The following is a 13,216-nucleotide window of genomic DNA, read 5'->3' on the forward strand; positions in this document are numbered from 1 at the left end:
TAAGAGTGCAGGCAGTTTGCAACATGGCAGCAATCTCCTCAGCCCATCCCTTTGCTACAGATTTGCTGTGCAGCAGCCTGAGGCCAACATGTAGGGTCCTTCCAATGGCTGGACACCACATCAGGCTCATCCAGAGTCCTGTTGAAGCTCCTATCTCCCTTCACTTGAAGAAGTGGGGGTAGGTGACCATCACTGCAGGCAACAGTTCACTCCAAAGAACTTCTTTACTGAAGATGATTACTTCTTTAATCTTCTTCCCAAATTCACTGAACTTTTTTTTTATCCTTAATTTAGTTTTAGGGCTTAAGACTCACGAAATTGATCATTGAGCACTTTATAAATTCTGCACATGGGGATTTGTCTCACAGTTACTTTGTCTGATATCTATTTTATTGACAATGCCATCGGAATGGAAACAGAAATAGTACCATTACAACAATCTGTCACATTTAGAATTCACAAGTCATAAAAGAAGTATAACTTAATGAGTTTAATTTAATGTTAATGTTACTATATATTTCTAGTTGACATTTTAATAAATTAGTAATATTTACATTCTTATCCAACTATCAAGACTTTGAACCCTCCATTAAAAAACAATTCAACATCCTCAAAATAACATAAATACAGTGCAAGAAGAAATATAGAAGGAGACAGAAGCCAAGGAATCAAAGTATGTTGCACTCCTTAAGAATTCAAATGGGTGCCAAAAGGCAAAAGTGCTCTTCTCATTCATTTATTGGACAAATATTTATTAAATGACTTCAAAGGGATAAATTCTGTTTTACTTAAATTTTTAAATATTTAACTTTATTTAACCAATAGCTTTTTTTAAAGTACATGTATAAGAAGACTTTTGTACATCAAAAGTCTTAGAAATACCTATTACTTCAGAATTACCTGAAAAAGCATTGCTGTAATATCTAGAGAGAGTTTGCATGATGTCTTTTGAGTGCTGGGTCCATGGTGCAATCTTTCTGTAGGTTTTTACCCGATGAACAAGTTGAGAACCACCATACTGAAGGGACAGGGTATCACCATGATCTTCATAGAGTTCTTCAAATAACCTAAGCAAAAGAAAAACTCACATTAAAGAATTTTACCAAAATTATTGCACAAGTTATTCACTTAGCCCTAGACTCAGAACAAGTCTTTACATTATGAATTCTTCTGAGCCTTTTCCTTCAAATAAACACTTAAATTTTGAAAATAAAAACACATGCAAAATGTATTATATTTTATATTTTATAATGACACTTCAATATGCATTAAAGTCACAGAAAACACTATAAAGAAATCAAAAACATAATCCATCAAAATCATATCAGCTGATTCTAATCTTATTAAATGACTCAACATTCTGCAGTCTGCCAGATCAGTTATTCTCCCATGACAATATTTTGTTCCTTCTGAATTGCTTTTGAAAAAAAAAAATGCTCTTGTTGCATACAATATCTTACTCTATCCAGGATTGCATAATAAAATATCATAACCCAGGTGGCTTATAAACAATAAACACTTATTTCTCACAGTTCTGGAGGCTGGGAAGTCCAAGATAAACCTACTGGCAGAATCAGTGTCTGGTAAAGCCCCACTTTTAGCTCACAGATGGTGCCATTTTGCTGGGTCCTCACATGACAGAAGGCAAGCTAGTTAGTTCTCTGTGGTCTCTTTAAAAAGGATACTGATCCCAAAGATGAGGTTCCAGCTTCAGATTTAATCACTTCCCAAAGTCTCCATTTCCTAATACAATCACTTTGGTGGTGAGAATTTTAATATAAGAATTTGAGGGAGACACAAAGACTCTGACTGTAGCAGAGAGAAAAACCACATTCTTGGAAACATGTACATGATTGAAATTTGTATTTCTTCAAGTGTCTGTTAATATTTTCAGTGCAGTGATATCTGTGGATATGGCCATGTGTAAGCTGATTATTTTCCTAAGCTATGAAAATCTCAGATGACCAGAGATAGCTGTCATTTTATTTTTTTTAAGAATATTTCATGTAATGTTACAGAGCCAATGGACAGTGAAGAAACAGTAATATTTAATGAAGAATTAAATCTTTTATCCATCTCATATTTTTAGATCAAAATATATGAAGGCCTAGTACTTTTTATTTTATTATTGACATCTGGATTTTTTTTTTAACAACCCACTAGTTTGTCCAAGCACTTCAGATTAACAAAAAACAAACAAAAAAAAAAAACCACACACACACAAGTGTTTATTGATAATTAACATAAGCCAAAAAAAAATCCCATGGCAATAATATACAAGTCTTTAAGTAAAAATATTAATTGCAGAATTAATTTGAATATTGTCTTCTAGCAACACAATCTTTGAGATACCAAAAGTAGAAAATAGCTCATAAAAATCCTCATTGTTAATCAGGTTTGCTTTCTGTCACTGTCCTTTAAATGACAAAAAAACAGGACTTACCTAACTGCGTCTGTATCAAACTGTAGATTAGGTTTGTCAATCAATCCCAAAGAAAACAGCTGATAAGCCAGAGCACATTTTCCCACCATGAACTGTGCTGTATTGGTGCGATCTAAACAATCCACACAGTTGGTTCGAAGGATGCCAGTCTACAAAGAAATATTTTAAGATTTTCAATCATTATTCAGTCACCAAAACTACTTCCATACTACATGAGATTTCTTTTCTTAAAGAAGCAGAAGAAAGGTTGTAAGCAATTGTCTGTCTTGCACAAATATTAATCATTCAGTTAAGTTAAAGGTTAAAATAACAAAGAATCTTTTTAAAAGATGTAATGCTATATTTGCTGCTCAGTAACTATGTTTTTAACAGCATCATTAAACTTAGTCTGTATCAGTTAGTAAATGTGGACTTTTCCCTGATATATCTCCTTTATTGTACAAAAGAAACAGTCAGTGGTTGAAGCCATATCATTCTTAAAGCAGAGTTAACAGTACAGTGTAACTGGCTTATTTTCTAAAGTCATTCCAATTTAATCTTCTCACATTCTTGTTTGTGTTTCTATTTCCAATAATAAAACTTAGTACATAGAAAAACTCATAAGCCACATTATTTCAGTTGCATATACTTCTATGAGTTTTAAACACTATCAGCAAGGCTTTAAAAGTCATTCTCAAAAGATTAATAATTCTGCATTAAATAAGAGTCTCTCTCTCTGTGACTGCTTACAGAAAACACTAAACACTATAGATACACATTCTATTCATTATGAATATATATCATCCATACCTGTAGGCGACCAGTGGAAATTACACATCCTCCTAGTTCATTCCACCTGTGTTTAAAAATAAATGCTTTAATTTTTTTTCCCAGAGGTGGGTAGAGATTGAACCCAGGGAGTGTCTCAATCACACTAAGCATATGCTCTACTACTAAACTATCCCTCCAGTCCCCTAGTTCTTAAGAAAATTTAATAGTATAATGTTTATTTATTTTTTTTAAGCTTTTTGTTAAGAACCACAGAATCAAAGTAATAGAGCTGAAGGCACCTGGAAAATCAGCTGATTCTATGTATTCTCATTCTTTCAAGTAAGTACATATGCAAATAACTAAGGTGGACTACTCACCATATTCCCCCCAAAGAGAGCCCAAGAAAGGGCATCTTAGCTTATCCCAGTGCCCCACACTTTGGCATTCTGTCCCCCATGTTCAACTAAAGTCTCCCTGCTTTCATTTATGCCTATTTCCTGTATGATTTTACAGACATGCATAATTGTATAGCATTTTTCTAGTAAAATATTTTAGGTCTTCGCCTTCTCCATTCAACATTGTCTCTACAAGCTTTTCTTTATGAAAATTTTGTTGCATTCCAATGGAGTTATTTTTTTGTTTGTTTTTACACACTTCCTTTTAGAATACTTGTTTTTTCTCCCCCCACCACATAATAGTGGATACAAGGGAATGTGTTTTGTTAGGAAATACTGTATCATAATATTAGTACTTGAGTTATTTAAAAGAAGGTACTGGGTAGGAAAGAGCTAGGTCTGCTATCCTTAGAAAGGGCTGCTCAAAAGGTTGGCTCCTGCCAGGTGCCGTGGTACATGCCTATAATTCCAGTGGCACAGGAGGATCACAAGTTTGAAGCCAGTCTCAACAACTCAGTGAAGCTCTAAACAAATTAATGAAACCCTATCTCAAAATAAAAAAATATATAAAGAGCTGGGGATGTAGCTTAGTGATGAAGTGCCCCTGGGTTCAATCCCCAATGCCAAAATAAATAAATAAACAAAACAGCCTGGCTGGTATCTGGACCTTGGATTTTAGGAGGGTCCCCACCATTCCAAGAACTACTAAGAGTGGCTTGTCATTCCTAAACTATTTATAGGAACAATATGACTTTTGATGAACACCTTCTTTCCTTCTGGGAGTCTGTGTGACCAGTCTCTAATAAGAAACCTCAAGTTTCTAACAAGCTTCCCTAGTAGGTAACTTTTTACATATACTGTCACAATTTATTTCTGGGGATATGAAGTGTGTTCTAGGTGACTACACTGCAAGCTTGTGTCTGATTTCCTTTGGATTTTGTCCCTTGAACTTTTTTCCTTTGCTAATTTTAATTTGTATCCTTTTACCATAATAAATTATAATCAGGGTACAACATATTGTCTGAGTTCTCCTAGTGAATCACTGAATAGTCACAGGGAACCCTATCACAGATGCCCTAAAATTGCAACTATAACAAATGCAAACAATAACAAAAGAACTACTTCCAAAGATACATACAAAGTAGTTGGGTTTGGGGTTTTTGTTGTTTGACTACTGTAGTTAATTATGTTAACTGAAAATAAAATGCTGAAAGTATATAATATTGGTTCCTTAAAAGATAAATAAGGCATGATCTTTGGTCTGATGAAGCTCATAAACTAGTAATGAAGACATATCTGTGAGCTAATAACTATAATCCAATGATAAATACTATTTTCAGAAAAGCATTAGTATTTAATCTATCAGAAACACTTCTGTTCCTATTAAATACTGAATAACAAAATTCACTACTGAAAATTTTACTTTACAGAAATGTTTTATGTACTGTTTATTCCATAAAGCAATAAATAAGACCCTGTAGCTTCTACCTCAAGGTTTATAACAAAGGAGTTCCCAGGCTCACAGTGAACACTTAGTACACAGTCCTGTGAGCAGCTTGCCTCCACGAAGGACTAAATTCACCCATCTAGTACAAACTGTTCATATTTAGAATATTTTTATCCATAAGAACAAAACTCTTAATTTAATTTTTTTTAAATACCACACATACTTTTCATCTGGCCGCAAAATGCTACAGTAAGAATCGGGGCGGTTGACAAAGAAACCAGTTTTCTTCACCACGCTTTCTGCAATCACATTCAACCGATCAAGAACATTGCACAGCTTGCTGCAGAGGAAAAGAAAATTGAGAAAAGTAAAAACCCAAGTTCTAATATATATTAAATATATATAATATACCCTTATATATTTAATATATAGTCATATACCTAAAGTAAATCAAGTCTATAGTAAAGATATTCAGGGAATTAATTTTTTAAATCTGTTGGGTTATATAGTAACACTAATAATTAATGTCAGTAATATGGTGTATATTTAATAACTAATAATATTTAATGCAAAAGAGACCTGAAGGACTTGTAACTTTGAATCAACTATTGGCATTCCTTAATTTTGGCACAGGTCATCCCTACAAGAGCCTTTCACTTCTCAAGAGTTGTAGTCCATATGCATTCATGAAATGACTGTGTCAAGAGCATAATGCACAGTGCAGGTAGCAGGGGAAGAAAAAATTGAAAAATAAATTAATAAGAATAACAACAATTGTAATCAACTTATACTTTGGGAAAGGCTATACATGTGTGTGTATGTACACATGTGTACTTGTGTGCACCTAACTACATAAAATAATTTAGAAAAAAAGTACAATAAGTACAAAACAAATGAATAACATTAAAAAATAAAGCCTTAAAATAAACCTAGTACTTATGTGATGCATTGTAAATGAGTAAAATATAATGTAAATTTAATAAAAGAAAGTTCTTTGAGTGAGAAGAGTTTTGAATCCAATCTTCCAAGATAAAAGAAGGGATATTATGGTTTAGATGTGAGGAGTCCCCAAAAGCTCCTGTATTAATGCAGAAGGTGAATGATAGATTATAAGAGCTGTGACCTGATCAATCCATTCTAGTTTGAATGGACTAACTGTAGGTAGGCAGGTAGGGCTTAACTGGAGGCAAGTGGGTCACCAGGGTCATGCCCTGAAGAATTCATTGTCTCTGCAGCCCATTCCCCACTCTGCTTCCTGGCTACCAGTCACCAGGAGGTGAACAGAGCTTCTCCACCATATCCTTCTGCCATGATGTTTTGCTTCACCTTGAGCCCAGAGCAATGGAGTTGGCCCATAATGGACTAAGCCTCTGAAACTCTAAGTCCAAATAAAATTTTCCTCCTCTAAGTTGTTCTTGTCAGGTATTTTGGTCACAGCCACAAACACCTAACTAACACAGTGGGGAAAGCACTCCATGGAGGTCAGGCAGTAGGAACAAAGGCTCAGGGTTGGAAGCTTGGCTGCTACATTTGGGGAACATAAAGATTAGGCTTTCTGGAATAGAATAGCCTTGGAATAAGTAAACAGTTACTATATTCTGAAACCAACCTTTTGATGAGGCTTTAACATTACACTAAAGAGTGTGGATTTACTATAAATAGTCTGGAGTTCCCACAGGTCCTTCAACAAGTGAGACAGTCTAAAAATGGTGTTGGAGGAAATAGTGAGTTAGAATGAGATGGAAAAAAGGGAAACTAATGTCTTTAAGGGATAGTAGAGATATTCTGAAATGACCTGATACTTCAAACAATTTGCAAATAGTATAAATGGTAGGAAAAAAGAGAGTTTGGTCAATTGGTTTAAGCACTCAAAACCACCTCTCAGCAGATTCATGAAGGAAGAGTAATATGTACTTTTCCATAGAGTTTAGCTTGCTGCTATTTGTTACTCCAAGAAAAGGAAAATATCAAAACCAGACATATGAGTATTATTCACCTTTTGGTGTACTTGGCCATATCCCAAGGAATATAGACAATAGTGTGCTCAGGAGGCAAAAACTGATTAAGGTAGGTCACAGCGGCAACAAGTTCTTCACTCAGAATTCTTTCATGTTTTCTTTTCTCTCGTTCCTTTGTCAAAAAATAATAATAATAATTTTTTTAAAAAGTATGGTTTGGGATGTGGTTCAGGTAGAGAACTTTCCTAACATGAGTAAGGCCCAGGGTTTGATCCCCAGCACTACAAAAGAAAAAGAAAAAAGGGGGTGGAGGGGGGAAGCCTATAAAAAATTAAACATGTCAGCATTATAGTTACCTTAAATCAACAGATGATTTTAAACATTTTTACTTCTCAACTAAAGTAAGACCAAAAGCCCAAATTTTAAATATGCTGACATGAAACCTATCTACTAAATTAAAAAATAATATAAATTCAAAAAAACCAAATTCTTCACTGAATTAGAGTCAACAGACAATGAACTTGAAGAGCTATGGGGATCAAGTTTCTCCTTACTAACCTCCCCACAGCCTCAAGAAACCCAGTTTACCCATCACAGGCCTGGCCCTCAGGCTCCACAACCCATTCCAGTATAGATAGCCGCTCAAGAACCAGAAGAGAACCCCCAATTCCATCCAGCTAAGACAAGAGGGAAATCAACTGGGTCTGGATGGACAATCCCCAAACTGCCAAAGCAGAAAGTACTTTCCCAGCCTTCACATGCTTTTAAATTTGACTCATAAAAACTGGGTGAGATAGCCAAGATAGGCACTTTCTTCCTCTTCCTTTTACACTGTGGCAGAATGACTAAAGCTGAGATGCTGTCTCTTGCCTGCAGTATCTCCTTAGATATCACTTTGCCTTTAATCCAAGGGGGAAAGTTCTTTATTGATTGGCTCTGTAGTTAGAATGCTGATCTCCCCTTGGACAAAGTTGTAAATTTCCCTTGGTCTCCATTTTTTCATCTGAAAATGGGGTAATAACAGCATCTCCCTTAATATATTAGTGTGAAGTTTAAATGCAACAAAAAGCAGTTCTTATAAGAATAGTGGGTACATGGTATAATTAGCTGATTTTATTGTTCTCCTGATCTTAGAAACAAATAAAAAATTCCGTAATAGTGACACTGAAAAAGTGTCAGAGCACTATTGCTGGCATCAAACTAGTTCTGTGTTGCTTTCAATCATGGAGATTACTTTCCAATTGCCATGAATTTAATTAGATAACCACTGTGGAAACAAAGACAGTATCTATTTCATACTGATAAACAAATCAAATGGACAAATTAGACAAGAACCAAAAACAGTGTTAAATCAGTTTAGGATGTAAGTCTACTTAGCTTATTTTTTTTATCTGAGAAAATTAAATTACATATCTGGAATATTTCTCAAAAGTATTTTAAACCAAACCAGGTAAACAAAAACTTTCGAAATTCTTATATCAAAGCTGCCATTTTATGATATAGAAAGATTATTTAATCAACCTTTAGTCATCTCTATGTAAAGAATCTTCTTTATGCACAGTATATAGTGGGTTAGTGTTAATGGGTTGTTTAATCAATCTTCTTAGGGTCACAGAACCCTTTAACCACCAAATGAAAACTTCACGTGTACAAGTCATTTTACATAACATTTCAAGGGTTCAGAGATAATGGCCATCAGTGGTCTTCAGGTTAAAAACCTCTGGTTTACAGCTTATATGTACTCTCAGGTTAACTTCCTACTGCTACCCAGGAGCCATATTGAAGGCACATGGATGGCCGAAAAATGTCTTTCAATCAGTGCCTCAAATTTCCACAACTAGGGAGAAGTTTATTACACAGGGTAAGAGAAAAGAAATAAAAAAATATATATATTTCAATTTAGTAACTTCATATAATGGTAGAATAGACTTAACATCCCTCAGTATCATTCTATACACATATGCATAAATTCTTTGACTCTTGAATCACAAGGTAATAAAATCTCCTTCTAAGTGAACAAAATAAAAATCCTCTTTGTTTCTATGTAAAATAACCAATGACAAAAATCAGAATTTTTTCCTATGCCATGAAATAGCAACTTAATCTTCAAGTTATTCTCTAGTTAATCTCTAGTTTTTGCCAGGATTTTTATTACCATGGAACAATTTTTTAAGTATAATTTTAAAATCCACTGGCTGGCTTTAAGTATTCAAAAATAAATATAGACATGAGAAATCTTGGAAGGAATAAAACCAAGAAAAAACCTGAATAAACCTGCTAGCTTCATTAGCTTTTTAGCTACTTGCTTTTATTATCAATTTCAGAGGTCACATAGCTAAGCAGTATATTCCCATTAGCTTTGCTACAAATAACACTTCTGACATATGTTGATGGTGGTAATGGCTGCCTAAGCTGTTTTTCAGGAGCTTAAGGGCCCTTTTATCTGTCACAAACCAGTAGAAACCACAAATCCTTCACTTGAACCTATGCAAGTGTCCCATGAGTGACCTTTGACATCAGGGGGCCAAAAATCCATCCTCACGGCATGCTAACTGCCATTTTCTGAACATGTATCCTATGAAGATACGTGAAGTTTGGTTCTGTTAAGTGTAGAACACTGTTTATTTCACTTTTCCTTACTTTCATCACCTGTCCTCATGCTTTAAGACTATCCTGTTTCTTTATCCCATAAATACCCCTAAACTCTATGACGAGGCAGATTTGAGAAAAGATTGCCTACCTCCACATGACTGACCACTTCATAAATAAACTCTCTAATTGGCAAAACTTCTTGTTTCAGTGATTGGCATACTGTGGGGTGGGCAAAACGGGCCTAGTTCAGTAGTAGGCATAGTCTCCAATAACATATATGTTATAATTTAATTCTTTTTGAATATGCATAGTTAATAGAGAATTATTTCAAGCACTGTAGACTTGAATCTCCATTTAACCAGAGCATTTCAACCATACCATAAGGATGCTGTAAGATAGGAACAAGATCCTAATTTAGGTCTAGGTTTATATACCAATAATGCTTTGTAACTCACTGCTTGAGCAATAACTTATTCCTCTAATAATAATGTCTTATTTTCTATACATTTATTGGAAAAGTATTCAGGAACATTTTTATTATTAAAGTTTTCCTACTTTCATTTTTCAATTATGCATAATATAGCTACTATTCAATACTAAGCTAAGGTTATAGATTATCCAGTTAGTACCTTATATTATTCTGAGTTGACAAGGAGAGAAACATCAATATGAAAACTCCAAATTAATGTAAATAAATATCTAGAAAATGGCATATTTAATACCTGAATGGTTTATTTTACAAATTCAATATCTGGAAGGATGTGATTATATAAATCAAAGAGAAAGAAACAAATTAAGCTGACTGCCTCATCGTCACCCTCCTCTCCCAATCCCTGCACCTGTCATTTATGGGTCATATGCTCTTGATCACACACACACACACACACACACACACACACACACATACACAGACAGACACTTTGAGCTCACGCATTTGGTTATAATGTACAGTTTATTCCTGGGAACTACCTTTTCCTCTGCCCCAAGCTTTTCTCCATCCTACTTGACTTTGAGTACCTCTAATTTTGCTTACACTCCAGTTAGATCCCCATTTCCACATGTTAGATCATGTCATTATCACAGGTAACTGCTCTGCCTTCAACATTTCTTATCCAAAACCTCTTTTATTCTCAAATTGATTTTGCTTTAAATGCCCCACCTTATAAGGACCTCAATCTACCGAAAATTCCACTTTCTCTAGCAGTCCTCATTTTTATGTCCCCTCCTTTATCGAGCTCAGCTTTTATGATCCACTTCAACCATATAATTTGTCAATATCCAAAATGCCTTTGATCCTGTTTTTTTAGGTCAGACCTATCTGGAAAAACTAAATGAACACAATTACCTACCACTTTTATCTATTCTTATACACATACACATGCCCTGCTGGGAAAACAGGAAGCAATAGTAAAAAAAAATAAAATAAAAGTTCCATTTAAGAAATCACTGCCAACTGGAAAGTGGCTCTTAGTACTGCCTGAATGTTTCTAGTCAACTTACACTCCCACATACACAAGGCTTTTAAACCTTTTCCACTATGCTCAAACGTCCAATCCCATCAGATGACCTTTACTCCTACCTTAAAGAGAAATTAAGGCTGTCAGAAGAGAGCAGGCAAGTACACGTGCATACATGTGCACATGCAACACATGCACACACAGTGCATGCCCTTGTTCTCCAAGATGAATGTTATTCTCTTTCCTCTTGACCTAGTTAATGCCTCTTCCTTTAGACTGAGGCTGACTCATCACATCTTCAGGAAAGACTCCTCTTCCTTGATGAGCACTCATGGCATAATTTATCCCATACCGGTACCTCTGCATTACTTCACTATCCCCTCCATGAGCTCCATAACAGCAGGAACTGTTTCTATGGCTGCCTTGTCACACAGGAAATCCTCAAAAATACTTGTTAAATGACTGAACAAACGCAAGATTCTTTTTTTTAAATTAAACTGATTTATATTTATTAACCAACATCTCAAAATAAACTCGATACTACTACGCTGTTGGCTACTGCCACAACAAAACAAAAAACAAAATCTTTGTTTTTCATACTCTCAGGGTGTTCTGGGCTGCCAGAACACAATAGATGCCAACAAATTTATTCTGTGATCTCCCTAACCTCCATCCAAGGCCTCTGACCTGTATGCCCACTCACATATACAACACATACGCAAGATATGACCAGTCCATGCACTCTGTCATGAATCAAAGGACATCTCTGAGCTTCTTACCTTCCCACCAGATTCTTGAGCAACAACAGAATCCCAATTTCTAAATCTAGTCTTTTGATTCTATTACTACTGTTACGGTATAAATATGAGGTGTCCCCCAAAAGCTCCTGTGTTAAGCAGGAATATTCAGAAACAAAATGATTAGATTATGAGAGCTAAAACCTAATCAGTCCATCCTAGTTTAAATGGACTAACTAACTGGGTGGCAATCATTGGTAGGTGGTTATGGCTGGGGAAGGTGTGTCACTGGGGGCATGCCCTGGAAGGATGTATCTTCCCAGTGGCCTATTCCTTCCTCCCTTCCCCCCCTCCCTCTTCTTCACTCCTTCCCCTCCCTTTCTCTCTCTCTCTCTCTCTCTCCCCTTCCCATCTGCTATGAGCTTCATACTTTTCCTCCACCACACCCTGAGCCCAGAGCAATGAAGCTGGCTGATCATGGACTAAACCTCTGAAACTATGAGCCAAAGTAAACTTTTCCTCCTTGTTGTCCTTGTCAGATATTTTGGCCACAGAGACACAAAGCTAAATAACACAACTATAAATTACTTCATCTAGGAGTTCTGACAGATTGTAGAGAAAGCTGGCTATATCAAGGCTAGGCTATGGCAGTTTTATCATCATGCTCCTCCAATTTGTCCTGGGAACTAGGGCAGAAATTTCACACACACACACACACACACACACACATACACACACACACAAAAAAAATCTGAGCCTGATATGCTGAATCACTTTCTTCCCTTAAAAACATACTACTGATTCCTACAGGTATGTAAGGAAAAGGCCACATGGAATCTGAGGCCAAAGAACAATAGTTCAGATGGCTCAGACACTGTGAGCTGTCACAGCATGATAATCTACAAGTCTCTTCTCTAGGAAAAGGGAAAGCACAGCTTGTTAAGCCCCTTTGTGCTGACGAAAAGTTGTCTAGTGTGTTTGATAAGCACATCATACCTTTACTAAATTCAAAATGATGATGGGGGAGCCAAACCTCTGAAGCATCTGGTCAAAGTGAAGGGCAGCCACATGAGCAAATGGATCTGCCTGGTCCACTGAGAAGGAAAAAAAAATAAATGAATACTCAAAGAAAAATTATAAAGCAGAAATAAGCATTCTTTAAACATATTTTACTGTTAAAAGAAATATAATTCAATTATCTAGTACTTTTGCTCCCCAAATCCCTCTCAAGGATTCACTGGACACTCATTCGTCATGTGTTTATTAAATGTGAATGCTTTTAATATTTCTGAGGTGAAATATAAAGCATTTTCTAACAGTCAAAATTAATGATACATTTCTTTCATAAAAACAACAGAAGGCTGGGTGGGGTGCCATGTACCTATAATCCCAGCGACTCAGGAGGCTAAGGCAGGAGAATTGCAAGTTCAAAGCCAG

At 35.6% G+C, this 13,216-nt stretch overlaps 1 protein-coding gene across 4 annotated transcripts in view; it reads right to left on the reverse strand.

Annotated features, from left to right (window-relative positions):
- Nucleotides 1-13,216, reverse strand: part of Fig4 (FIG4 phosphoinositide 5-phosphatase) — a 110,367-nt gene that overhangs the window by 55,964 nt on the left and 41,187 nt on the right. For all 4 annotated transcript variants that reach the window (XM_071613136.1, XM_027928183.2, XM_071613135.1 and 1 more), the window contains 6 exons: nt 12,776-12,873; nt 7,032-7,165; nt 5,259-5,375; nt 3,233-3,278; nt 2,444-2,592; nt 901-1,067 (listed from right to left, as the gene is read on the reverse strand). In XM_071613136.1, coding sequence (XP_071469237.1) covers nt 901-1,067; nt 2,444-2,592; nt 3,233-3,278; nt 5,259-5,375; nt 7,032-7,165; nt 12,776-12,873 — 711 coding nt within the window. The remainder of the gene's footprint in view (nt 1-900; nt 1,068-2,443; nt 2,593-3,232; nt 3,279-5,258; nt 5,376-7,031; nt 7,166-12,775; nt 12,874-13,216) is intronic.

The sequence above is a fragment of the Marmota flaviventris genome, chromosome 6 (assembly GCF_047511675.1).
Source record: "Marmota flaviventris isolate mMarFla1 chromosome 6, mMarFla1.hap1, whole genome shotgun sequence".
Taxonomy (NCBI): domain Eukaryota; kingdom Metazoa; phylum Chordata; class Mammalia; order Rodentia; family Sciuridae; genus Marmota; species Marmota flaviventris.